This window comes from Podarcis filfolensis (assembly GCF_964270895.1).
Source record: "Podarcis filfolensis genome assembly, chromosome: 13".
Lineage (NCBI taxonomy): Eukaryota > Metazoa > Chordata > Lepidosauria > Squamata > Lacertidae > Podarcis > Podarcis filfolensis.
Window position 1 is genome coordinate 44,389,985 of NC_139615.1, and position 26,863 is coordinate 44,416,847.

The 26,863-nt window shown below is 51.7% G+C and overlaps 2 protein-coding genes across 3 annotated transcripts in view; one reads left to right on the forward strand and one right to left on the reverse strand.

Moving 5' to 3' along the window:
- Positions 1 to 13,216, reverse strand: part of LOC310747466 (uncharacterized protein) — a gene marked incomplete at its 5' end in the record, with an annotated part of 35,297 nt that extends 22,081 nt beyond the window's left edge. The window contains one exon of the mRNA XM_083581834.1: positions 13,119 to 13,216. Within this exon, the coding sequence (XP_083437960.1) occupies positions 13,119 to 13,216 (98 nt within the window). The remainder of the gene's footprint in view (positions 1 to 13,118) is intronic.
- LOC310747938 (tigger transposable element-derived protein 1-like) overlaps positions 1 to 23,592 on the forward strand; it is a 943,100-nt gene extending 919,508 nt beyond the window's left edge. For both annotated transcript variants that reach the window (XR_014541036.1, XR_014541037.1), the window contains one exon: positions 23,547 to 23,592. The gene's annotated coding sequence lies outside the window, so the exon portion shown is untranslated. The remainder of the gene's footprint in view (positions 1 to 23,546) is intronic.
- Positions 23,593 to 26,863: the final 3,271 nt, after the last annotated feature.

The following is a 26,863-nucleotide window of genomic DNA, read 5'->3' on the forward strand; positions in this document are numbered from 1 at the left end:
CAGTGCTGGTGGTTGTGGGAGTGGTGGTAGTCGTGACTGGCGAGTCAGTGCAGGTGGTTGTGGGAGTGGTGGTAGTCGTGACAGGAGAGTCAGTGCTGGTGGTTGTGGGAGTGGTGGTAGTCGTGACAGGAGAGTCAGTGCTGGTGGTTGTGGGAGTGGTGGTAGTCGTGACAGGAGAGTCAGTGCTGGTGGTTGTGGGAGTGGTGGTAGTCGTGACTGGCGAGTCAGTGCTGGTGGTTGTGGGAGTGGTGGTAGTCGTGACAGGAGAGTCAGTGCTGGTGGTTGTGGGAGTGGTGGTAGTCGTGACTGGCGAGTCAGTGCTGGTGGTTGTGGGAGTGGTGGTAGTCGTGACAGGAGAGTCAGTGCTGGTGGTTGTGGGAGTGGTGGTAGTCGTGACAGGAGAGTCAGTGCTGGTGGTTGTGGGAGTGGTGGTAGTCGTGACTGGCGAGTCAGTGCAGGTGGTTGTGGGGGTGGCGGTGGTTGTGACTGGTGAGTTAGTGCTGGTGGTTGTGGGAGTGGCGGTAGTGGTGACAGGCGAGTCAGTGGTGCTGGTGGTGGGACTGGCGGTAGTTGTGATTGGCAAGTCCGTTGTGGTGGTTGTGGGAGTGGCGGTAGTGGTGACAGGCGAGTCAGTGCGGGTGGTTGTGGGAGTGGCGGTAGTCGTGACAGGCGAGTCAGTGCTGGTGGCTGTTGGAGTGGCAGGTGAGTCAGTGCTGGTGGTTGTGGGAGTGGTGGTCGTTGTGACAGGCGAGTCAGTGCTGGTGGTTGGGGGAGTGGCGGTAGTCGTGACAGGCGAGTCAGTGCTGGTGGTTGTGGGAGTGGTTGTAGTAGTGACAGGCGAGTCAGTGCTGGTGGTTGTGGGAGTGGCAGTAGTCGTGTCTGGTGAGTCAGTGTTGGTGGTTGTGGGAGTGGCGGTAGTTGTGACAGGCGAGTCAGTGCTGGTTGTTGTGGGAGTGGCGGTAGTTGTGACAGGCGAGTCAGTGCTGGTGGTTGTGGGAGTGGCGGTAGTGGTGACAGGCGAGTCAGTGCCGGTGGTTGTGGGAGTGGCGGTAGTCGTGACAGGCGAGTCAGTGCTGGTGGTTGTGGGAGTGGCGGTAGTGGTGAAAGGCGAGTCAGTGGTGGTGGTTGTGGGAGTGGTTGTAGTAGTGACAGGCGAGTCAGTGGTGGTGGTTGTGGGAGTGGTGGTCGTTGTGACAGGCGAGTCAGTGCTGGTGGTTGTGGGAGTGGCGGTAGTTGTGACAGGCGAGTCAGTGCTGGTGGTTGTGGGAGTGGCGGTAGTTGTGACAGGCGAGTCAGTGTTGGTGGTTGTGGGAGTGGCGGTAGTTGTGACAGGCGAGTCAGTGTTGGTGGTTGTGGGAGTGGCGGTAGTTGTGACAGGCGAGTCAGTGCTGGTGGTTGTGGGAGTGGCGGTAGTTGTGACAGGCGAGTCAGTGCTGGTGGTTGTAGGAGTGGCGGTAGTGGTGACAGGCGAGTCAGTGCTGGTGGTTGTGGGAGTGGCGGTAGTGGTGACAGGCGAGTCAGTGCTGGTGGCTGTTGGAGTGGCAGGTGAGTCAGTGCTGGTGGTTGTGGGAGTGGTGGTCGTTGTGACAGGCGAGTCAGTGCTGGTGGTTGTGGGAGTGGCGGTAGTCGTGACAGGCGAGTCAGTGCTGGTGGCTGTTGGAGTGGCAGGTGAGTCAGTGCTGGTGGTTGTGGGAGTGGTGGTCGTTGTGACAGGCGAGTCAGTGCTGGTTGTTGTGGGAGTGGCGGTAGTCGTGACTGGTGAGTCAGTGCTGGTGGTTGTGGGAGTGTCGGTCGTTGTGACTGGTGAGTCAGTGCTGGTGGTTGTGGGAGTGTCGGTCGTTGTGACTGGCGAGTCAGTGCTGGTGGTTGGGGGAGTGGCGGTAGTCGTGACAAGCGAGTCAGTGCTGGTGGTTGTGGGAGTGGTTGTAGTAGTGACAGGCGAGTCAGTGCTGGTGGTTGTGGGAGTGGTTGTAGTAGTGACAGGCGAGTCAGTGCTGGTGGTTGTGGGAGTGGCGGTAGTGGTGACAGGCGAGTCAGTGCTGGTTGTTGTGGGAGTGGCGGTAGTGGTGACAGGCGAGTCAGTGCTGGTGGTTGTGGGAGTGGCGGTAGTGGTGACAGGCGAGTCAGTGCTGGTGGTTGTGGGAGTGGCGGTAGTCGTGACAGGCGAGTCAGTGCTGGTGGTTGTGGGAGTGGCGGTAGTCGTGACAGGCGAGTCAGTGCTGGTTGTTGTGGGAGTGGCGGTGGTTGTGTCTGGTGAGTCAGTGCTGGTGGTTGTGGGAGTGGCGGTAGTTGTGACAGGCGAGTCAGTGCTGGTGGTTGTGGGAGTGGCGGTAGTGGTGACAGGCGAGTCAGTGCTGGTGGTTGTGGGAGTGGCGGTAGTTGTGACAGGCGAGTCAGTGCTGGTGGTTGTGGGAGTGGCGGTAGTTGTGACAGGCGAGTCAGTGCTGGTGGTTGTGGGAGTGGCGGTAGTTGTGACAGGCGAGTCAGTGCTGGTGGTTGTGGGAGTGGCGGTAGTTGTGACAGGCGAGTCAGTGCTGGTGGTTGTGGGAGTGGCGGTAGTTGTGACAGGCGAGTCAGTGCTGGTGGTTGTGGGAGTGGCGGTAGTGGTGACAGGCGAGTCAGTGCTGGTGGTTGTGGGAGTGGCGGTAGTCGTGACAGGCGAGTCAGTGCTGGTGGTTGTGGGAGTGGCGGTAGTGGTGAAAGGCGAGTCAGTGCTGGTGGTTGTGGGAGTGGCAGGTGAGTCAGTGCTGCTGGTTGTGGGAGTGGCGGTAGTTGTGACAGGCGAGTCAGTGCTGGTGGTTGTGGGAGTGGCAGGTGAGTCAGTGCTGGTGGTTGTGGGAGTGGCAGGTGAGTCAGTGCTGGTGGTTGTGGGAGTGGCGGTAGTGGTGACAGGCGAGTCAGTGCTGGTGGTTGTGGGAGTGGCGGTAGTTGTGACAGGCGAGTCAGTGCTGGTGGTTGTGGGAGTGGCGGTAGTTGTGACAGGCGAGTCAGTGCTGGTGGTTGTGGGAGTGGCGGTAGTGGTGACAGGTGAGTCAGTGCTGGTGGTTGTGGGAGTGGCGGTAGTCGTGACAGGCGAGTCAGTGCTGGTGGCTGTTGGAGTGGCAGGTGAGTCAGTGCTGGTGGTTGTGGGAGTGGTGGTCGTTGTGACAGGCGAGTCAGTGCTGGTGGTTGTGGGAGTGGCGGTAGTTGTGACTGGTGAGTCAGTGCTGGTGGTTGTGGGAGTGGCGGTAGTTGTGACAGGCGAGTCAGTGCTGGTGGTTGTGGGAGTGGCGGTAGTTGTGACAGGCGAGTCAGTGCTGGTGGTTGTGGGAGTGGCGGTAGCCGTGACAGGCGAGTCAGTGCTGGTGGCTGTTGGAGTGGCAGGTGAGTCAGTGCTGGTGGTTGTGGGAGTGGTGGTCGTTGTGACAGGCGAGTCAGTGGTGCTGGTGGTGGGAGTGGCAGGTGAGTCAGTGCTGGTGGTTGTGGGAGTGGCGGTAGTCGTGACAGGCGAGTCAGTGCTGGTGGTTGTGGGAGTGGCGGTAGTGGTGACAGGCGAGTCAGTGCTGGTTGTTGTGGGAGTGGCGGTAGTGGTGACAGGCGAGTCAGTGCTGGTGGTTGTGGGAGTGGCGGTAGTGGTGACAGGCGAGTCAGTGCTGGTGGTTGTGGGAGTGGCGGTAGTCGTGACAGGCGAGTCAGTGCTGGTTGTTGTGGGAGTGGCGGTGGTTGTGTCTGGTGAGTCAGTGCTGGTGGTTGTGGGAGTGGCGGTAGTTGTGACAGGCGAGTCAGTGCTGGTGGTTGTGGGAGTGGCGGTAGTGGTGACAGGCGAGTCAGTGCTGGTGGTTATGGGAGTGGCCGTAGTTGTGACAGGCGAGTCAGTGCTGGTGGTTGTGGGAGTGGCGGTAGTTGTGACAGGCGAGTCAGTTCTGGTGGTTGTGGGAGTGGCGGTAGTTGTGACAGGCGAGTCAGTGCTGGTGGTTGTGGGAGTGGCGGTAGTTGTGACAGGCGAGTCAGTGCTGGTGGTTGTGGGAGTGGCGGTAGTTGTGACAGGCGAGTCAGTGCTGGTGGTTGTGGGAGTGGCGGTAGTGGTGACAGGCGAGTCAGTGCTGGTGGTTGTGGGAGTGGCGGTAGTCGTGACAGGCGAGTCAGTGCTGGTGGTTGTGGGAGTGGCGGTAGTGGTGAAAGGCGAGTCAGTGCTGGTGGTTGTGGGAGTGGCAGGTGAGTCAGTGCTGCTGGTTGTGGGAGTGGCGGTAGTTGTGACAGGCGAGTCAGTGCTGGTGGTTGTGGGAGTGGCAGGTGAGTCAGTGCTGGTGGTTGTGGGAGTGGCAGGTGAGTCAGTGCTGGTGGTTGTGGGAGTGGCGGTAGTGGTGACAGGCGAGTCAGTGCTGGTGGTTGTGGGAGTGGCGGTAGTTGTGACAGGCGAGTCAGTGCTGGTGGTTGTGGGAGTGGCGGTAGTTGTGACAGGCGAGTCAGTGCTGGTGGTTGTGGGAGTGGCGGTAGTGGTGACAGGTGAGTCAGTGCTGGTGGTTGTGGGAGTGGCGGTAGTCGTGACAGGCGAGTCAGTGCTGGTGGCTGTTGGAGTGGCAGGTGAGTCAGTGCTGGTGGTTGTGGGAGTGGTGGTCGTTGTGACAGGCGAGTCAGTGCTGGTGGTTGTGGGAGTGGCGGTAGTTGTGACTGGTGAGTCAGTGCTGGTGGTTGTGGGAGTGGCGGTAGTTGTGACAGGCGAGTCAGTGCTGGTGGTTGTGGGAGTGGCGGTAGTTGTGACAGGCGAGTCAGTGCTGGTGGTTGTGGGATTGGCGGTAGTCGTGACAGGCGAGTCAGTGCTGGTGGCTGTTGGAGTGGCAGGTGAGTCAGTGCTGGTGGTTGTGGGAGTGGTGGTCGTTGTGACAGGCGAGTCAGTGCTGGTGGTTGTGGGAGTGGTGGTCGTTGTGACAGGCGAGTCAGTGGTGCTGGTGGTGGGAGTGGCAGGTGAGTCAGTGCTGGTGGTTGTGGGAGTGGCGGTAGTCGTGACAGGCGAGTCAGTGCTGGTGGTTGTGGGAGTGGCGGTAGTGGTGACAGGCGAGTCAGTGCTGGTGGTTGTGGGAGTGGCGGTAGTGGTGACAGGCGAGTCAGTGCTGGTGGTTGTGGGAGTGGCGGTAGTTGTGACAGGTGAGTCAGTGCTGGTGGTTGTGGGAGTGGCGGTAGTTGTGACAGGCGAGTCAGTGCTGGTGGTTGTGGGAGTGGCGGTAGTTGTGACAGGCGAGTCAGTGCTGGTGGTTGTGGGAGTGGCGGTAGTTGTGACAGGCGAGTCAGTGCTGGTGGTTGTGGGAGTGGCGGTAGTTGTGACAGGCGAGTCAGTGCTGGTGGTTGTGGGAGTGGCGGTAGTGGTGACAGGCGAGTCAGTGCTGGTGGTTGTGGGAGTGGCGGTAGTCGTGACAGGCGAGTCAGTGCTGGTGGTTGTGGGAGTGGCGGTAGTGGTGAAAGGCGAGTCAGTGCTGGTGGTTGTGGGAGTGGCAGGTGAGTCAGTGCTGCTGGTTGTGGGAGTGGCGGTAGTTGTGACAGGCGAGTCAGTGCTGGTGGTTGTGGGAGTGGCAGGTGAGTCAGTGCTGGTGGTTGTGGGAGTGGCAGGTGAGTCAGTGCTGGTGGTTGTGGGAGTGGCGGTAGTGGTGACAGGCGAGTCAGTGCTGGTGGTTGTGGGAGTGGCGGTAGTTGTGACAGGCGAGTCAGTGCTGGTGGTTGTGGGAGTGGCGGTAGTTGTGACAGGCGAGTCAGTGCTGGTGGTTGTGGGAGTGGCGGTAGTGGTGACAGGTGAGTCAGTGCTGGTGGTTGTGGGAGTGGCGGTAGTCGTGACAGGCGAGTCAGTGCTGGTGGCTGTTGGAGTGGCAGGTGAGTCAGTGCTGGTGGTTGTGGGAGTGGTGGTCGTTGTGACAGGCGAGTCAGTGCTGGTGGTTGTGGGAGTGGCGGTAGTTGTGACTGGTGAGTCAGTGCTGGTGGTTGTGGGAGTGGCGGTAGTTGTGACAGGCGAGTCAGTGCTGGTGGTTGTGGGAGTGGCGGTAGTTGTGACAGGCGAGTCAGTGCTGGTGGTTGTGGGAGTGGCGGTAGCCGTGACAGGCGAGTCAGTGCTGGTGGCTGTTGGAGTGGCAGGTGAGTCAGTGCTGGTGGTTGTGGGAGTGGTGGTCGTTGTGACAGGCGAGTCAGTGGTGCTGGTGGTGGGAGTGGCAGGTGAGTCAGTGCTGGTGGTTGTGGGAGTGGCGGTAGTCGTGACAGGCGAGTCAGTGCTGGTGGTTGTGGGAGTGGCGGTAGTGGTGACAGGCGAGTCAGTGCTGGTTGTTGTGGGAGTGGCGGTAGTGGTGACAGGCGAGTCAGTGCTGGTGGTTGTGGGAGTGGCGGTAGTGGTGACAGGCGAGTCAGTGCTGGTGGTTGTGGGAGTGGCGGTAGTCGTGACAGGCGAGTCAGTGCTGGTTGTTGTGGGAGTGGCGGTGGTTGTGTCTGGTGAGTCAGTGCTGGTGGTTGTGGGAGTGGCGGTAGTTGTGACAGGCGAGTCAGTGCTGGTGGTTGTGGGAGTGGCGGTAGTGGTGACAGGCGAGTCAGTGCTGGTGGTTATGGGAGTGGCCGTAGTTGTGACAGGCGAGTCAGTGCTGGTGGTTGTGGGAGTGGCGGTAGTTGTGACAGGCGAGTCAGTTCTGGTGGTTGTGGGAGTGGCGGTAGTTGTGACAGGCGAGTCAGTGCTGGTGGTTGTGGGAGTGGCGGTAGTTGTGACAGGCGAGTCAGTGCTGGTGGTTGTGGGAGTGGCGGTAGTTGTGACAGGCGAGTCAGTGCTGGTGGTTGTGGGAGTGGCGGTAGTGGTGACAGGCGAGTCAGTGCTGGTGGTTGTGGGAGTGGCGGTAGTCGTGACAGGCGAGTCAGTGCTGGTGGTTGTGGGAGTGGCGGTAGTGGTGAAAGGCGAGTCAGTGCTGGTGGTTGTGGGAGTGGCAGGTGAGTCAGTGCTGCTGGTTGTGGGAGTGGCGGTAGTTGTGACAGGCGAGTCAGTGCTGGTGGTTGTGGGAGTGGCAGGTGAGTCAGTGCTGGTGGTTGTGGGAGTGGCAGGTGAGTCAGTGCTGGTGGTTGTGGGAGTGGCGGTAGTGGTGACAGGCGAGTCAGTGCTGGTGGTTGTGGGAGTGGCGGTAGTTGTGACAGGCGAGTCAGTGCTGGTGGTTGTGGGAGTGGCGGTAGTTGTGACAGGCGAGTCAGTGCTGGTGGTTGTGGGAGTGGCGGTAGTGGTGACAGGTGAGTCAGTGCTGGTGGTTGTGGGAGTGGCGGTAGTCGTGACAGGCGAGTCAGTGCTGGTGGCTGTTGGAGTGGCAGGTGAGTCAGTGCTGGTGGTTGTGGGAGTGGTGGTCGTTGTGACAGGCGAGTCAGTGCTGGTGGTTGTGGGAGTGGCGGTAGTGGTGAAAGGCGAGTCAGTGCTGGTGGTTGTGGGAGTGGCAGGTGAGTCAGTGCTGCTGGTTGTGGGAGTGGCGGTAGTTGTGACAGGCGAGTCAGTGCTGGTGGTTGTGGGAGTGGCAGGTGAGTCAGTGCTGGTGGTTGTGGGAGTGGCAGGTGAGTCAGTGCTGGTGGTTGTGGGAGTGGCGGTAGTGGTGACAGGCGAGTCAGTGCTGGTGGTTGTGGGAGTGGCGGTAGTTGTGACAGGCGAGTCAGTGCTGGTGGTTGTGGGAGTGGCGGTAGTTGTGACAGGCGAGTCAGTGCTGGTGGTTGTGGGAGTGGCGGTAGTGGTGACAGGTGAGTCAGTGCTGGTGGTTGTGGGAGTGGCGGTAGTCGTGACAGGCGAGTCAGTGCTGGTGGCTGTTGGAGTGGCAGGTGAGTCAGTGCTGGTGGTTGTGGGAGTGGTGGTCGTTGTGACAGGCGAGTCAGTGCTGGTGGTTGTGGGAGTGGCGGTAGTTGTGACTGGTGAGTCAGTGCTGGTGGTTGTGGGAGTGGCGGTAGTTGTGACAGGCGAGTCAGTGCTGGTGGTTGTGGGAGTGGCGGTAGTTGTGACAGGCGAGTCAGTGCTGGTGGTTGTGGGATTGGCGGTAGTCGTGACAGGCGAGTCAGTGCTGGTGGCTGTTGGAGTGGCAGGTGAGTCAGTGCTGGTGGTTGTGGGAGTGGTGGTCGTTGTGACAGGCGAGTCAGTGCTGGTGGTTGTGGGAGTGGTGGTCGTTGTGACAGGCGAGTCAGTGGTGCTGGTGGTGGGAGTGGCAGGTGAGTCAGTGCTGGTGGTTGTGGGAGTGGCGGTAGTCGTGACAGGCGAGTCAGTGCTGGTGGTTGTGGGAGTGGCGGTAGTGGTGACAGGCGAGTCAGTGCTGGTGGTTGTGGGAGTGGCGGTAGTGGTGACAGGCGAGTCAGTGCTGGTGGTTGTGGGAGTGGCGGTAGTTGTGACAGGCGAGTCAGTGCTGGTGGTTGTGGGAGTGGCGGTAGTTGTGACAGGCGAGTCAGTGCTGGTGGTTGTGGGAGTGGCGGTAGTTGTGACAGGCGAGTCAGTGCTGGTGGTTGTGGGAGTGGCGGTAGTTGTGACAGGCGAGTCAGTGCTGGTGGTTGTGGGAGTGGCGGTAGTTGTGACAGGCGAGTCAGTGCTGGTGGTTGTGGGAGTGGCGGTAGTGGTGACAGGCGAGTCAGTGCTGGTGGTTGTGGGAGTGGCGGTAGTCGTGACAGGCGAGTCAGTGCTGGTGGTTGTGGGAGTGGCGGTAGTGGTGAAAGGCGAGTCAGTGCTGGTGGTTGTGGGAGTGGCAGGTGAGTCAGTGCTGCTGGTTGTGGGAGTGGCGGTAGTTGTGACAGGCGAGTCAGTGCTGGTGGTTGTGGGAGTGGCAGGTGAGTCAGTGCTGGTGGTTGTGGGAGTGGCAGGTGAGTCAGTGCTGGTGGTTGTGGGAGTGGCGGTAGTGGTGACAGGCGAGTCAGTGCTGGTGGTTGTGGGAGTGGCGGTAGTTGTGACAGGCGAGTCAGTGCTGGTGGTTGTGGGAGTGGCGGTAGTTGTGACAGGCGAGTCAGTGCTGGTGGTTGTGGGAGTGGCGGTAGTGGTGACAGGTGAGTCAGTGCTGGTGGTTGTGGGAGTGGCGGTAGTCGTGACAGGCGAGTCAGTGCTGGTGGCTGTTGGAGTGGCAGGTGAGTCAGTGCTGGTGGTTGTGGGAGTGGTGGTCGTTGTGACAGGCGAGTCAGTGCTGGTGGTTGTGGGAGTGGCGGTAGTTGTGACTGGTGAGTCAGTGCTGGTGGTTGTGGGAGTGGCGGTAGTTGTGACAGGCGAGTCAGTGCTGGTGGTTGTGGGAGTGGCGGTAGTTGTGACAGGCGAGTCAGTGCTGGTGGTTGTGGGAGTGGCGGTAGCCGTGACAGGCGAGTCAGTGCTGGTGGCTGTTGGAGTGGCAGGTGAGTCAGTGCTGGTGGTTGTGGGAGTGGTGGTCGTTGTGACAGGCGAGTCAGTGGTGCTGGTGGTGGGAGTGGCAGGTGAGTCAGTGCTGGTGGTTGTGGGAGTGGCGGTAGTCGTGACAGGCGAGTCAGTGCTGGTGGTTGTGGGAGTGGCGGTAGTGGTGACAGGCGAGTCAGTGCTGGTTGTTGTGGGAGTGGCGGTAGTGGTGACAGGCGAGTCAGTGCTGGTGGTTGTGGGAGTGGCGGTAGTGGTGACAGGCGAGTCAGTGCTGGTGGTTGTGGGAGTGGCGGTAGTCGTGACAGGCGAGTCAGTGCTGGTTGTTGTGGGAGTGGCGGTGGTTGTGTCTGGTGAGTCAGTGCTGGTGGTTGTGGGAGTGGCGGTAGTTGTGACAGGCGAGTCAGTGCTGGTGGTTGTGGGAGTGGCGGTAGTGGTGACAGGCGAGTCAGTGCTGGTGGTTATGGGAGTGGCCGTAGTTGTGACAGGCGAGTCAGTGCTGGTGGTTGTGGGAGTGGCGGTAGTTGTGACAGGCGAGTCAGTTCTGGTGGTTGTGGGAGTGGCGGTAGTTGTGACAGGCGAGTCAGTGCTGGTGGTTGTGGGAGTGGCGGTAGTTGTGACAGGCGAGTCAGTGCTGGTGGTTGTGGGAGTGGCGGTAGTTGTGACAGGCGAGTCAGTGCTGGTGGTTGTGGGAGTGGCGGTAGTGGTGACAGGCGAGTCAGTGCTGGTGGTTGTGGGAGTGGCGGTAGTCGTGACAGGCGAGTCAGTGCTGGTGGTTGTGGGAGTGGCGGTAGTGGTGAAAGGCGAGTCAGTGCTGGTGGTTGTGGGAGTGGCAGGTGAGTCAGTGCTGCTGGTTGTGGGAGTGGCGGTAGTTGTGACAGGCGAGTCAGTGCTGGTGGTTGTGGGAGTGGCAGGTGAGTCAGTGCTGGTGGTTGTGGGAGTGGCAGGTGAGTCAGTGCTGGTGGTTGTGGGAGTGGCGGTAGTGGTGACAGGCGAGTCAGTGCTGGTGGTTGTGGGAGTGGCGGTAGTTGTGACAGGCGAGTCAGTGCTGGTGGTTGTGGGAGTGGCGGTAGTTGTGACAGGCGAGTCAGTGCTGGTGGTTGTGGGAGTGGCGGTAGTGGTGACAGGTGAGTCAGTGCTGGTGGTTGTGGGAGTGGCGGTAGTCGTGACAGGCGAGTCAGTGCTGGTGGCTGTTGGAGTGGCAGGTGAGTCAGTGCTGGTGGTTGTGGGAGTGGTGGTCGTTGTGACAGGCGAGTCAGTGCTGGTGGTTGTGGGAGTGGCGGTAGTTGTGACTGGTGAGTCAGTGCTGGTGGTTGTGGGAGTGGCGGTAGTTGTGACAGGCGAGTCAGTGCTGGTGGTTGTGGGAGTGGCGGTAGTTGTGACAGGCGAGTCAGTGCTGGTGGTTGTGGGATTGGCGGTAGTCGTGACAGGCGAGTCAGTGCTGGTGGCTGTTGGAGTGGCAGGTGAGTCAGTGCTGGTGGTTGTGGGAGTGGTGGTCGTTGTGACAGGCGAGTCAGTGCTGGTGGTTGTGGGAGTGGCGGTAGTTGTGACAGGCGAGTCAGTGCTGGTGGTTGTGGGAGTGGCGGTAGTCGTGACAGGCGAGTCAGTGCTGGTGGTTGTGGGAGTGGCGGTAGTGGTGACAGGCGAGTCAGTGCTGGTTGTTGTGGGAGTGGCGGTAGTCGTGACTGGTGAGTCAGTGCTGGTGGTTGTGGGAGTGTCGGTCGTTGTGACTGGTGAGTCAGTGCTGGTGGTTGTGGGAGTGTCGGTCGTTGTGACTGGCGAGTCAGTGCTGGTGGTTGGGGGAGTGGCGGTAGTCGTGACAGGCGAGTCAGTGCTGGTGGTTGTGGGAGTGGTTGTAGTAGTGACAGGCGAGTCAGTGCTGGTGGTTGTGGGAGTGGCGGTAGTCGTGACAGGCGAGTCAGTGCTGGTGGTTGTGGGAGTGGCGGTAGTGGTGACAGGCGAGTCAGTGCTGGTGGTTGTGGGAGTGGCGGTTGTTGTGACAGGTGAGTCAGTGCTGGTGGTTGTGGGAGTGGCGGTATTCGTGTCTGGTGAGTCAGTGTTGGTGGTTGTGGGAGTGGCGGTGGTTGTGTCTGGTGAGTCAGTGCTGGTGGTTGTGGGAGTGGCGGTAGTTGTGACAGGCGAGTCAGTGCTGGTGGTTGTGGGAGTGGCGGTAGTGGTGACAGGCGAGTCAGTGCTGGTGGTTGTGGGAGTGGCGGTAGTCGTGACAGGCGAGTCAGTGCTGGTGGTTGTGGGAGTGGCGGTAGTGGTGAAAGGCGAGTCAGTGCTGGTGGTTGTGGGAGTGGCAGGTGAGTCAGTGCTGCTGGTTGTGGGAGTGGCGCTAGTTGTGACAGGCGAGTCAGTGCTGGTGGTTGTGGGAGTGGCAGGTGGGTCAGTGCTGGTGGTTGTGGGAGTGGCAGGTGAGTCAGTGCTGGTGGTTGTGGGAGTGGCGGTAGTGGTGACAGGCGAGTCAGTGCTGGTGGTTGTGGGAGTGGTGGTAATCGTGCCTGGTGATTCAGTGGTGCTGGTGGTGGGAGTGGCAGTAGTTGTGACAGGCGAGTCAGTCCTGGTGCTTGTGAGAGTGGCGGTCATTGTGACAGGCGAGTCAGTGCTGGTGGTTGTGGGAGTGGCGGTCGTTGTGACTGGCGAGTCAGTCCTGGTGGTTGTGGGAGTGGCGGTAGTGGTGACAGGCGAGTCAGTGCTGGTGGTTGTGGGAGTGGCGGTAGTGGTGACAGGCGAGTCAGTGCTGGTGGTTGTGGGAGTGGCGGTAGTGGTGACAGGCGAGTCAGTCCTGGTGGTTGTGGGAGTGGCGGTAGTGGTGACTGGCGAGTCAGTGCTGGTGGTTGTGGGAGTGGTTGTAGTAGTGACAGGCGAGTCAGTGCTGGTGGTTGTGGGAGTGGCGGTAGTCGTGACAGGCGAGTCAGTGCTGGTGGTTGTGGGAGTGGCGGTAGTGGTGACAGGCGAGTCAGTGCTGGTGGTTGTGGGAGTGGCGGTAGTGGTGACAGGCGAGTCAGTGCTGGTGGTTGTGGGAGTGGCGGTAGTGGTGACAGGCGAGTCAGTGCTGGTGGTTGTGGGAGTGGCGGTAGTGGTGACAGGCGAGTCAGTGCTGGTGGTTGTGGGAGTGGCGGTAGTGGTGACAGGCGAGTCAGTGCTGGTGGTTGTTGGAGTGGCTGTAGTAGTGACAGGCGAGTCAGTGGTGCTGGTGGTGGGAGTGGCAGGTGAGTCAGTGCTGGTGGTTGTGGGAGTGGCGGTAGTGGTGACTGGTGAGTCAGTGCTGGTGGTTGTGGGAGTGGCGGTAGTCGTGACAGGCGAGTCATTGCTGGTGGTTGTGGGAGTGGCGGTAGTGGTGACAGGCGAGTCATTGCTGGTGGTTGTGGGAGTGGCTGTAGTTGTGACTGGTGAGTCAGTGGTGCTGGTGGTGGGAGTGACAGTAGTTGTGACAGGCGAGTCAGTGCTGGTGGTTGTGGGAGTGGTGGTAGTCGTGACAGGCGAGTCAGTGCTGGTGGTTGTGGGAGTGGCGGTAGTCGTGACAGGCGGGTCAGTGCTGGTGGTTGTGGGAGTGGCGGTAGTCGTGACAGGCGAGTCAGTGCTGGTGGTTGTGGGAGTGGCGGTAGTTGTGGTCATTGAGGTGGTTGTGGGAATGTTGGTAATCGTAGTCGGATAGCAGGTGGTTGTTGTTGTGGTTGTTGGCGTGGTGGCAATCGTGACCGGCGATGAGGTGGTGATGTTTGTGGTAGCTGTGGTAGTCGTGACAGGCGAGGCCTTAGTTGTTGTTGCGGGACTGTTGGTAGTCATCAACGCTAAGGTGTCGGCGGTGTTCTCCTTTTTGGTTGCTGCGGTCGTCTCGTTTGTGGTGCCTGTTGCTTCAGTGGCGGGAGCTGTGGCCAGCGAGGGCATATTATTGTTGTCTTCTCTGGTTTTGGTTGTTGTGGGAATGCTGGCAGGCCTGGTTGGCGAGCTGCTGGTCGTGGTCTCTTCTGTGGTGGTGTCGGGAGATCCGCTTGTTTGTTTTGGAGCACCCCTTTCCTCTACATTTCCCATCCTTTTTTCGATATTGAGAAAGTTATTCCCACTTTTGCTGGTTTCTTGAGCTGTTTGCTGAATCCTGCCTGGTCTTTCTGTTGTATCCATTTCACCTCTTTCTTCTTCATTCCCTTTTACTCTCCAGCTAACATCTACAAGATAGAAGATAGGCGTAGGGGTAATTCATAATTTCTGTGCCTCAATCTCAGGTATGATTGAGCAGCATTCAAAATGCAATTGCACCACAGATTTCTACAAAGCCGATTTGATACCAGCTAGGGAGTGTTTGCTAGGGAGTTGATGGGTATTGCCATTCAAATGTTGTGTGTGTACCACATCATGTGATCCATTATGTGTGGCGAGCCTTCTCTGCCCTCCCAACACCTTGGATTCTGAACGCCTTGATAACAAGACGTTTTGGCTCCCAAACGCCGCAAACCTGGAAGTGATAGTTCCAGTTTGCAAACTATTTTTGGAAGTCGAATGTCTGACGAGGCTTCTGTGGCTTCTGATTGGCTGCAGCAGCTTCCTGCAGCCAATCAGAAGCTGTGCTTTGGTTTCCTAACGTTTTGGAAGTCGAACAGACTTCTGGAATTGATTCCGTTCGACTTATAAGGTACGGCTGTATTTTATTCAAGTTGGTACCCCTGCTTTGTGTTGGATTTAAAAATAATCAGAACACAGCTTTACATTGAAGGAATGGTACCCTGCGCTATAACTAGTACAGTTGTACCTTGGTTGTTGAACTTCATCCGTTCCAGAAGTCCGTTCGTCTCCCGAAACCGTTTGAAAACCAAGGTGTGGTTTCCGATTGGCTGCAGGAGCTTCCTGCACTCAAGCGGAAGCCGCGTCGGACATTCAGCTTCTGGAAAACGTTCGCAAACAGGAACACTTACTTCCGGATTTGTGGCGTTCGGGAGCCGATTTGTTCGGGAGCCAAGCCGCTCAGGAACCAAGGTACCACTGTACTGTTCAGGGTTGCTGACTTGAATAAAATATTGGCAAGGCCCAGGTAAGACCTGCCCCACATAATCAATCACATGATGTGTTGCAGGCACACCATTTGAATGGCAATGCCCATCAATGCCCTCTGGGCCCCTCAAATATTTTATGGGTGGGGGCTGAAGGGACCTTGGTCTCTAGGAGTTCTGGTACTGTTACACAGCACCCCAGTCTCTGAGCGGAATGAGGCACAGCGGAGACTGTGGTGTCTTTATGATATATGGTTTTTTTTTTTTTGGTTTTTTTTTTTTTTGGTACTGAGGAAGAAATGGTAAAATCTGCTATGATTAAATGGGCACAAGATATAGGACATAATATTATGTTTGCTGATTGGGAGCAGTTGTGGACCACTGGGATTAAATTTACGGCATGTAATGCCCTAAGAGAGAATATTATGAAAATGATGTATAGGTGGTACATGACCCCAGTCAAGCTTGCAAAAATCTACCATTTGCCCGAGAATAAATGTTGGAAATGTAATGAAATTGAAGGTACATTCTTTCACCTTTGGTGGACATGTCCGAGGATTAAGGCTTTCTGGGAAATGATTTATAATGAAATGAAAAAGGTGCTTAAATGCACTTTCGTGAAGAAACCAGAGGCCTTTCTCCTAGGCATAGTTGGCCAATTGGTGCCAAAAAAGGATAGAACTTTCTTTATGTATGCTACAGCAGCAGCAAGAATACTCATTGCGAAGCATTGGAAGACGCAAGATCTACCCACCTTGGAAGAATGGCAGATGCAAGTAATTGACTATATGGAAATGGCTGAGATGACTGGCAGAATCCGAGACCAGGGAGAAGAGTTGGTGGAAGAAGATTGGAGGAAATTTAAAATTTATTTACAGAAGTATTGTAAAATGTATGAATGTGGATGACATTGAAATAAAATGAAGGGGCTCTAGTAACAAGAGATAAAAATTTGAAACTATAAATTCGGGAGGTAAAATATTTAAGGATAAAGTAGCAGGATATGAATTTGCTGAACAAATTGTTAAAGAGGGATACAAAAAAGGGAGGTGTGAGGAAGTCAGGAAAATAAGTTAATCAAAGATGAATAACTAGAAAAGAGTGATTTGTGTTTGCCTTATTTTATTTGTTGTGTTTGTATTCTATGTATTATGAAAGATTGTATTGTTGTGTCTTTTGTGTGTGTGTGTTTTATTGTTGTATGTTTGGTTGTATCTTTTTATTGTTAAACCTAATAAAATATTATTATATATATAAAAAAAATATATGGGTTTTTTTTGAAACAAATATCCCCAGCCTGATGGAAGGGTTCACAGCATCAAGACCCTAAAAGGGTCTTGTTTCTCCCCTAACCTCAGCCTTGGTTTCCAGCAGAAATCGGCTTCTGGCTTACATAACTCAACTCATCTGTGGCGTTATCTGTTGAGGGAGTGGCCCCTCTCATCTGCTGACTCACACAGAGCTTATTTCGTCCTCCTCAAGAAGCTAGTTTTGCTTTATTAACTTTTAACACTTCCTGGATCCAGGGATTAGAAGGATCTGGAACCCAGATCTAGGGAACAGTGGAGTCTGGCACGCAGCTTGACACCCCCGGCTCATAACAGTTCTGCCACTGCTGCTTCTCCCGCCTGGAACAAGGAAAGCCAGCTACGTGCCGCTGGTCCTGAATGTGGAGATACGGTTTTTAACGGCACAATATCCCTGTTCTGCCCAGTTCCAGCCCTATTGCTGAAACTGAGTCTGCCATCTTGTACCAGCTTACCTGGGAGCAAGCCCCATGAAACTCAAATAAGCATACTGTATTTTTTGCTATATAATACGCACTTTTCCCCTCCTAAAAAGTAAGGGGAAATGCGTGTGCGTCTTATGGGGCGAATGCAGGCAGCAGGCTCTGCTCAGCGCTCCCTTTAAAGAGCTGCGTGGAGCGTGTCTGCGGCTCTTGGGGGCTTTTCCCCATGGAGGGAGAAGGGCTGTCCATCAGTCCCTTCTCCCTCCTCGGGGAAAAGCCCCCAAGAGCCGCAAACACGCTCCGCGTGCTCTTTAAAGGGAGCGCGGCTTTTGGGGGAGCCTTCACCCCGCTGCCAGGCGATCCCGCTTGCTGTCCTGGCTTATGGGATAGCTGCGCGAAGCCTCTTGAGGGCAGAGGGAGCCTTCATCCCGCTGCCCTGAAGAGGCTTCGCACGGCTATCCCAGAAGCCAGAACAGCAAGAGGCTATCCCAGAAGCCAGATCCCTCTTGCTGTTCTGGCTTCTGGGATTCAGAATATTTTTTTCCTTGTTTTCCTCCTCCAAAAACTAGGCGCGTCTTATGGTCTTATAGAGCAAAAAATACGGTAATTCTGAATTAACCATGTATACCAGTGTACAGTAAGTTCAGTGATTCTTTTTTTTTATATAAGATATTTAGTAAAGTTTTAAAAGTTTATATAAAATAAAAAAACAAAAAACAGAAACAGCAAAAGTACATACAAAACACATACAACAAGTATAATTTCAATCCCTTATATTCATAAAACTTACTTTCCCGACCTCCTCATACCTCCCCTTTCTGTATTCCAATCTCTAATTAATTCAATTCAGCAAATCCTTCCCCGAATTTCTATATAATTTTTGACCTTTCTTTTCTTGATTACATAATCATTACAGCTTAAAACCACTTAATTTCTGAATCAACATCGTTCTAACATTCAATAATTTTACAATGTTTCTTAAGATAGTCCTTAAATTTCTTCCAATCTTCTTCCGCCGTCTCTTTTCCCTGGTCTCGGATTCTGCCGGTCATTTCTGCCAGTCCCATATAATCTATAACCTTCATCTGCCATTCTTCCACGGTGGGTAGATCTTCTGTCTTCCAATACTTTGCGATGAGTATTCTTGCTGCTGTTGTAGCATACATAAAAAATGTTCTATCCTTCTTTGACACCAATTGGCCGACCATGCCCAGGAGAAAGGCCTCTGGTTTCTTCAGAAAGGTATATTTAAATACCTTTTTCATTTCATTATAAATCACTTCCCAGAAAGCCTTAATCCTTGGGCACGTCCACCAAAGGTGAAAGAATGTACCTTCAGTCTCTTTACATTTCCAACACTTATTATCAGGCAAGTGGTAAATTTTTTGCGAGCTTGACTGGAGTCATGTACCACCTGTATATCATTTTCATAATATTTTCTTTTAAGGCATTACATGCCGTAAATTTTATACCGGTGGTCCACAACCGTTCCCAGTCCTCAAACATAATGTTATGACCAATATCTTGTGCCCACTTGATCATAGCTGATTTAACTGTTTCATCCTGTGTATTCCATTCCAACAGCAAGTTATACATTTTTGACAAGTTCTTAGTTTTGGATTAAGTTCAGTGATTCTTAAGGAGTGGGAGCCTTGCAAGTTGTTGTGTTGCAGTGGGGCAACTTCCCTTGGGTGCCCCTCTTTCATCACAGGCCAAACTATGGAAATTGCAAGGACTGCTTGGAAATAAGGCAGAAATGGGAAAGTGTCTTAAAGGGGAGGGAGAAAAGCAGCTCTTTGGGTCACCACAGATTCCTAATGCCCAGTGTCCAAGCAACTCAACTATCAATCATAGATCCGACTTCACTCATTTGCTAAAAACAGTGAAAAACAGCCACCACACACAGAAGCATAAATACAATCATATTGTATTGGTCCAGTGCCGAGAGCCTTCTGGTGGTTCCCTCACTGCGAGAAGCCAAGTTACAGGGAACCAGGCAGAGGGCCTTCTCGGTAGTGGCGCCCGCCCTGTGGAACGCCCTCCCATCAGATGTCAAAGAGAAAAACAACTACAGTGGTACCTCAGGTTACAGACACTTCAGGTTACAGACTCCGCTAACCCAGAAATAGTACCTTGGGTTAAGAACTTTGCTTCAGGATGAGAACAGAAATCGTGCTCCGGTGGCGCGGCGGCAGCAGGAGGCCCCATTAGCTAAAGTGGTACCTCAGGTTAAGAACAGTTTCAGGTTAAGAACGGACCTCCAGAAAGAATTAAGTTCTTAACCCGAGGTACCACTGTACCAGATTTTTAGAAGACATCTGAAAGCAGCCCTGTTTAGGGAAGCTCTTAATGTTTAATGGACTATTGTATTTTAATATTCTGGAAGCCACCCAGAGTGGCTGGGGAAACCCAGCCAGATGGACGGGGTATAAATAATAATAATATATTATTATCATCATCATCATCATCATCATCATCATCATCATCATTAGGCTATGGTTTTTTGCTAAGAAAAACCAGGTCAAATAGAGGGGACGTTCAAGTACGAACAAATGAAAGCGACTTTATCTGTTAGGTGTTTAGCAAATGGACAGCTGTGGTTCCTCACCACCATCTTTTTAATATTCTGACTATGGTTTAAAAAATAAATTTAAAAAATCTCAGGGTATCAACCTATAGAGCAAAATGCCTTGAAACAACCAAGCACAAAATCACCCAGCACATCTTCCTTCCAACAAAGGCATTTTGAACCAATCTCAGGGCTCATACAGAAAGCCTGATTGCCGTTTGCTCTGATTCAACAGCAAAATGCTGGTTTTATCGGGGAAAGTGCCGGGACAAATAAAATAAACAAACCACTACAACCTGGGTTTTAAAGCACAGATCAGTGCCTAGAAACATGTCTCAAAAGGAAGTCCTGATGAGCCCTCACTGTCCAATCCATATTATTACAACAAGTCTCTCCAAAGCCCTCCATGAGTTGGTTTAAAATCTGAAACAACTTAAAAGTTAAATGTAATTAAATAGAAATTTGGTGCTTCTGGCCAGGATGGGATTGCCAGATAAATAAAACAGCTGTGTATAAATCACTGTTTATGACTGATGTATATTGCAAATAAACACACACACACACACACACACACACAGAATAGTCTCTATTTGATTACTATTTAACAATGAGTGCCAGCCTGACTCTTCATCTTCCAAAGTCACAAAAAGCAACAGAAGACTCGCTATGTGCCTTGAGCCTCCAGCCGTTATTTTAGGCAAACCCAGAAGCCTTGAAAGTGGCTCAGTAAGAACAGAGGCGCCCGTCCTAGCCTGACGCATTGTTCTCTGAGATAAGGGCAGTAGCTGAGCTTATTCTATCAAACAATGGCCCTCCAGATGAAACAGTTGGCTCTCCAGATGTTAATGGACTCCCCTTCGCCCCAGCCAGGATGGTGAATGCTCAGAGATAGTGGAAGGTGGAGCCCCACAAGATATGGAAGACCACAGGTTCTCCAGATCGGCTGGCAAACATGAGACACTGGAAGCCTTTCCCAGCAAACCCTTGTTAATGACCTGGGATGGTTGTGATGATATACAGTCGTACCTTGTCTCTCGAACAAATTCGCTCCCAAACAAATTGGCTCCCGAACGATCGAAATCCAGACGTGAGGGTTCCGGTTTTCGAACGTTCTTTTGGAAGCTGCGCTTCGGTTTCTGGACATTTTGGAGGTCGAACGGACTTCCGGAATGGATTCCGTTCGACCTCCAAGGTACGACTTGGCAAAGGAAAGTCGTGATGCACATACTGAAAGGCACATCCTTCTTCGTTATTGCTTCGTAGCTGTCTCAAAATCCTGGGGCTTGCCCCCCTTTCCCACAACACAGCCTTCTCCTCACCCTAGGCCGCCACTCACCTGCCTCCGCAACGGAGCTGGCAAAACAGGTTGCCAGGAGCAACACCCAAACTCCCTTCATCTTCTGCTGCACCTTGCTATGTGAGAGAGGTCCTCTGTTGTAGGCCTCAAGATTTTGAAAGAGGCTGCCAATCACAGGAGCGAGACTGTGGCTCTGGTGCTCCAGCACACCCAGTGGAGCTGTCAACTTTTGTGTAAAGGATATGTACTCAGCCCAGTAGATCTCTGACCTCCCAGGCACAGGGCATCACGACTACTCACTTAAACGAGGAAAAAAGAGCCAGAATTCCATTGGAACAGAATTAGTACTGTACTAGCAAATAAAAAATTATTGGGTTATATAATTTGCTCAGAGTTAGCAGAGAACAAGGACGGTGGACTCTCTGGCATAATAAAAAATGATGATGGTTCAACAACCCTACACTCTCCAGGTAGAGTTGATTCTTCTTGCGTCATACAATACTTGATTACCAAAAGCCGTACCGGGGGTGGCTCATCCCATTTCGCAGTTAGAGCTAAAACTAGGAGGTTCCTTGCCAACTCATGGCAAAGCTAACAGACAAACTGCGAGGGGAAAAACAATAGTGACTTTGAAAAAGAATGGGAACCTTTTACATCATATCTGCAGAAAAAACAACAACAAAAAACAGAGTCATTGGCAGGATTTAAATAAACGTTTGCAATTTTATTTACAAAAAACGGGAAACTTAATAGTAGGACAATATAGAAGGATATATAAACAGCAGAATGTAATGTGAGATGTAATAAACCAGGGACAGAAATTGAGGGAAGTCAGCAGGGAAGGGGGAAATTGAAATCTGAATGTAATGTAATGATTATAAAGGTAAAGGGTAAAGGGACTCCTGACCATTAGGTCCAGTCATGACCGACTCTGGAGTTGTGGCGCTCATTTCGCTCTATTGGCCGAGGGAGCCGGCGTACAGCTTCCGGGTCATGTGGCCAGCATGACTAAGCTGCTTCTGGCGAACCAGAGCAGTGCACGGAAACGCCGTTTACCTTCCCGCCGGAGCGGTACCTATTTATCTACTTGCATTTTGACGTGCTTTCGAACTGCTAGGTTGGCAGGAGCAGGGACCGAGCAATGGGAGCTCACCCCATCGTGGGGATTCGAACCACGACCTTCTGATCGGCAAATCCTAGGCTCTGTGGTTTAACCCACAGCGCCACCCACGTCCCGTATGATTATATTGTTTAAAAAATTGTTTAAAAATATGATTATAGATACAGTGGTACCTCGGGTTACAGACGCTTCAGGTTACATACGCTTCAGGTTACAGACTCCGCTAACCCAGAAATATTACCTTGGGTTAAGAACTTTGCTTCAGGATGAGAACAGAAATCGTACTCCGGCAGTGCGGTGGCAGCGGGAGGCCCCATTAGCTAAAGTGGTGCTTCAGGTTAAGAACCGCTTCAGGTTAAGAACGGACCTCCGGAACGAATTAAGTACTTAACCCGATTAAAATAAATAAATAAAACAAAACAGCAGGTGCTGTCTTGCCCTGTCACTGCAACTTGATACCCTCCAACATTTTCCCAATGAAAATAGGGACGTCCCATTCCATAAGGATAATTTTACTATTTATACTCCACACATCTTACTGGGATGCCCAAGCCACTCTGGGCGGTTTCTAACATAAAAAACCCCCATAATGAAACATTGAACATTAAAAAACCAACCATCCCTATACAGGATTACCTTCAGACGGCTCAAGGGACAGATAACTCCATACCCTCCAGCCTATCTCTGATGAAAATAGGAACATCCTGATACGGAGGGGGGGCATGTCTTCTTCACCTTCTTCTTCGCTACAATATATCAATTTATTTCCAATTGTCAATGTCAAAAGGGACTAAAATCTATAAAATTCATAGAAAATCAACGTGCCAATTTGCTCAATTTCTCTAGGACCCCATCACACCTCCCCTGTCCTCCATAATCCCTCAAGCAAAGTGTCAAGACCCTAATCCTGTCAAATCACTCTGCCCAGCCTTTCCTCCAGGAAATGCCAGTACATGGACCATTGTCTTCTCATCAGGATGTGCTTATCTGCGCATATCTCCAGCTCTGCATATTCCCCCCTCCCTCCTCCATATGTTAATCCTGTGTAACCCAACCTCTTCTTAATGTATTCATGATGTAATCTGTGTAACCCAACCTCTCTTTAATGTATTCATGATGTAACTGGGATGTATTTTGCACTGTATTCTGGGACATGGAGGGAAGTTTCAAAAGTTTATGTCACCCCTTTCTCGCTGTTCAATCTCGCCTTGAACCTGTTGCGCAATAAACGTGGATCTTCTGCAGCTTGCTCCTGTCTCCGGCTGAGCTCATTTTTCCTCCGCAGGGACCCGCGGACTTAGTCCGACGAGCTGGGTGGCTGAGCAGCCTCGCACCCAGATTTTTACCGTAACAATCCCAAGAAAAAGTGGGACATTCTGGGATCAGATCAGAAACCGGGACGGCTTCTCTAAATCAGGGACGTCCCTGGAAAATAGGGACTGCAGCCTGCCACCTTCACCACCGCCAGAGAAGTAGCAGTACCATGAGCAGTGGCGTAGCGTGGGTTGTCAGCACCCGGGGCAAGGCAAGTAATTTGCGCCCCCTAACCCGTGGATTTGCGCCCCCTAACCCGTGGATTTGCCCTAACCCCAGATCTTGCGCCCGGTGCGGCTGGCCCCCCCTGCACCCCCCACGCTACGCCACTGACCATGTGCACCAATTTTGGGCGAGAGCTGGTGCACACCACAAGATCTTGTGTGATTTGGGTAAGATCTCACCTGAAATCAACACGGAGGACAGTGGCGGAGGTGGCAGGGTGGCTGTGGGGCCCCTGCCCAAGGGGCTTCCCCTTCACCCCACCTAATGCCTGGGCCAGGGTGGAGCGCTTGCCTCAGGTGGCAGAAGTGCAAGAGGTGGCAATCTCCCAACCCACTGTTCCCACCGCCGCAATCATCATCATGATTGCCTGTATCATCATCATCATCAAACCTTTTACTGGCATCACATGCAAACATCCAAAACAAATCAGTACAGAATCACCACTTCCCCAGTGGCACAAAACATTTGCTAAAAGAAAATACAGTGGTGCCCTGCAAGACGAATGCCTCGCAAGACGGAAAACTCGCTAGACGAAAGGGTTTTCCGTTTTATGAACTGCTTCGCAAGACGAATTTCCCTATGGGCTTGCTTCGCAAGACGAAAACCTCTTGCAAGTTTGTTTCCTTTTTCTTAACACCGTTAATACAGTTGCGACTTGACTTCGAGGAGCAACTCATAGAACGCAGTGTACATAGTAGCCTTTTTTGAGGTTTTTAAAGACTTTGGTGATTTTTGAAGCTTTTCCAAAACTTCTTTTGCAGCCATTTGGTAAGTTAAGCTTTTAAAACTTTTTTTGGGGGGGTTGGATTTTGGGTTGGGGTGTTTGGAATTCAAGGACTTGGTGTTGGGGAGGGGTTTGCAAGAATCTGGAAGCTTGTGTGTTTTTTTTCTGCATTTTTATGATTTTCTGTGACCATTGGGCCACTCTACTGTTTTTTAAAAAATTTTCTGGGTTTGAATTTTGAAATGCTCTTTACAGTATGTGTGACTTTAAAGAGCACTTAATAAACTCTTGTTGTACCAAATTTGGCTTTGTTTGGACTTTTTTTGACCATAGGAACGCATTAATTGATTTTCAATGCATTCCTATGGGATTTCGTGCTTTGCAAGACGAAAAATTCGCTAGACGAAAAAATTCGCAGAATGAATTAATTTCGTCTTGCGAGGCACCACTGTAGGCAGAGCAGTCTATCCTCACATCTCTAGGTCTCCAGGGAGATCAGACATCTGCAGTGTATTTCGACGACAAAAAACCAAACAGAGATATTTAGCCACTAACTTGATGAGCCTAATCATTCCCCAGTAATAGAAAATGTATGATCTCCGACTCTGGTTTCCATTTGGGGATACAGAGTTGATCTAGAAATTGCTGACGGAGATCAACATATAGTTTACAAATGAGAACCATGTGTGTAAGGCTTTCCACCAGGTGGTCTTCACATGGGCAAGTTCTTTCTCCTTCCACCTTGCTTGAGAACCTTCCCCACAGGAGGTTGGATGAATTTGAATTAAACCTGGCCAGCGAAAATGCCCTTCTTTCTTGAGTAGCAGAAATTCAAGGTAATTGTGGTTAATTTCATGTGCCCAAGAAAGTTGAAAATAAAGAGCGGAGCATGTTTTCTCTGCTGCTAGTGTTAGTTCCTTGCGTTCAATATCCCACAACCTAGTTTTTATTATAGCCTTGGCAGATGGTAGGGACATCGATTGCAAAAGTTCCACCAACAGCCCAAGTTGCTGTACCTTCTTGTTAAACTGTTGTAGCCCTGGGGAAAGAAAGGGGTCTAACAAAACTTCACTGAGGAGAGGATCTTTATCTGATGTAAGGCAGATGTTTAACCAGCATAGGAGAAATCTCACCCAGGCGATAATCTCTACTTTGTGTTGACCTCCCTCTTGGCACAAGACTGCCTAGGGTACACAGCGGGGGACAGTAAAAATCTTGAAGAGGAAAGCTGCCGTTAGAGGAAGCATCGTTTTGAGCGCCCCGTCAGTTGTGCGGTTTTTATTAGTTTTTATTAGCTTTTATCAGTTCTAGTATTTTATTGCTTGGTATCTTTTCCTTAATTACTATAAATTTAAGCTAAAAGTTTTAGATAAAGTCTCGGAGAAAGCCTTAATTAGCTCCAGCTCGACTCAATCAACCAACTACTTATCAGCAGGAGAGGAGATAAAACACCCTAATCTTGTGTTGTAAACAAAATCTGCCCTTTTCCCTTACGGTGTATCCAAGAGCCTGTATAGAGTCCTTATGTGGGTTCCCTATTGGTAGGAGAAAATAACAGAGGCCAACCAGAGAATATTAAGAAGCAAAGCAGCTAGTAAGCCTGATCTTTATTGATCTTTTGCAACAGGGTGCTCCCCTCACAGGCAGGAAAGGAGGAGAACCCAGAAACAAGGTGTGCCTGCCCTTATATAGACATTTTAAATTCCCCGCCCTGGAGCTCGAGACCACCCCTCCATACACCATACATACATCACAGAAGGGGTGTAACCCAAGACCACCCCCCACAAACATCATACCTACATCACAGAAAAGGTAGTCTACAACAGAAATTGGAATGTTGTTGTTTTTCCTGTCTGTCAGGTTATCTGATAATGCCTTATCTGATTGCCTTTCCTGGTAATCTGTCACCCTTTGAGATGGTGATTTCCCAATTCCTGAGACAATGGGAAGGTTCCCTCACCCCCTCCCTCCTTGCAGAGAAAACATTTGGTCAGTTTGGGAGTCAAAATGGTTTCAGGTCGGGCTTCCTGTGCTGATCTATGTACTGTACGTGCTTGGTTGGTACATTTATGAACATTTATTATTATATATAAGACCTTAAATTTTATTATTTCAATTGGAAGGATGCTGGGTTTCCTGATTTACAGCAGAAAATAGTAGCAGCTGTTGGCTGTACACTGGGGTGGCCAACTCCCAAGAGACTGCGGTCTATGCACAGAGTTAAAAACTGGCAGTGATCTACCCCCTTTGGGGGGGTTCAGGTCAAAGTTGAGCGCTTTTTTTAGGAATGAAAGCCCTATTTTGGGGGAGGATGGGATGGCCCATTTTTTAGGGGTTCAGGTCAAAGTTTTTTTAAGGGGGAGGAAAGCCCCGTTTTGGGGGGATGCAAGGCAATAATGTTGAGCTTTTTTTAGGGGAGACAAAGTTGTTGAGCTTCTTTGGGTGGAGCCAGTGATCTACCACAGACATCCAGTGATCTACCAGTAGATCACGATCTACCTGTTGGACATGCCTGTTGTACACCATCAAGGACGATTTAGAGAAAGAGAACTTAATTGAAGGGTGGCCCCAGGATGACTAAGGTGGAGGTGGGGAGCTCTGGATTTTAATGCAGCCTTCCAGGACTCTATTTGCAGACCCAACAAGGGTCCCTATTTTCCAGGGACAGTCCCAGATTTATAGAAGCCATCCCAGTTTCTGATTTGATCCTCGAAAGTCCTGCTTTTCCTTTCTTTCACCTTTGGTGGACATGCCCAAAGATCAAGGCTTTCTGGGAAATGATCTATAATGAAATGAAAAAGGTATTTAAATATACCTTTTTGAAGAAACCAGAGGCCTTTCTTCTGGGCATGGTCGGCCAATTGGTGTCAAAGAAGGACAGAACATTTTTTATGTATGCTACAACAGCAGCAAGAATACTCATTGCAAAGTATTGGAAGACAGAAGATTTACCCACCGTGGAAGAATGGCAGATGAAGGTTATAGACTATATGGGACTGGCAGAAATGACCGGCAGAATCTGAGATCAGGGAAAAGAGACAGCGGAAGAAGATTGGAAGAAATTTAAGGACTATCTTAGGAAACATTGTAAAATTATTGAAGGTTAGAACGATGTTGATTCAGAAATTAAGTGGTTATAAGCTGTAATGATTATGTGATCAAGAAAAGAAAGGTTAAAAATTATACAGAAATTAGGGGAAGGATCTGCTGAATTGAATTAATTAGAGATTGGAATACAGAAAGGGGAGGTATGAGGAGGTCGGGAAAGTAAGTTTTATGAATATAAGGGATTGAAATTATACTTGTTGTATATGTTTTGTATGGTTTGTATGTATTTTTACTGTTTTTGTTTTTTGGTTTGTTTTTTCTATTTTATATAAATTCTTAAAACCTTAAAATATTTTCTTAAAATATTTTATATATATAAAAAAAGAAAGTCCTGCTTTTCCTTAAGACATCCCTGTTTTTGTTGGAGAAATGTTGGAGTGTATGGAGTTATCCAACCCACCCTCCCTGAGCCAAGGAGAGAAGTAACTATACAACCTTTAGAAGACTTCTGGAAGCAGCCTCGT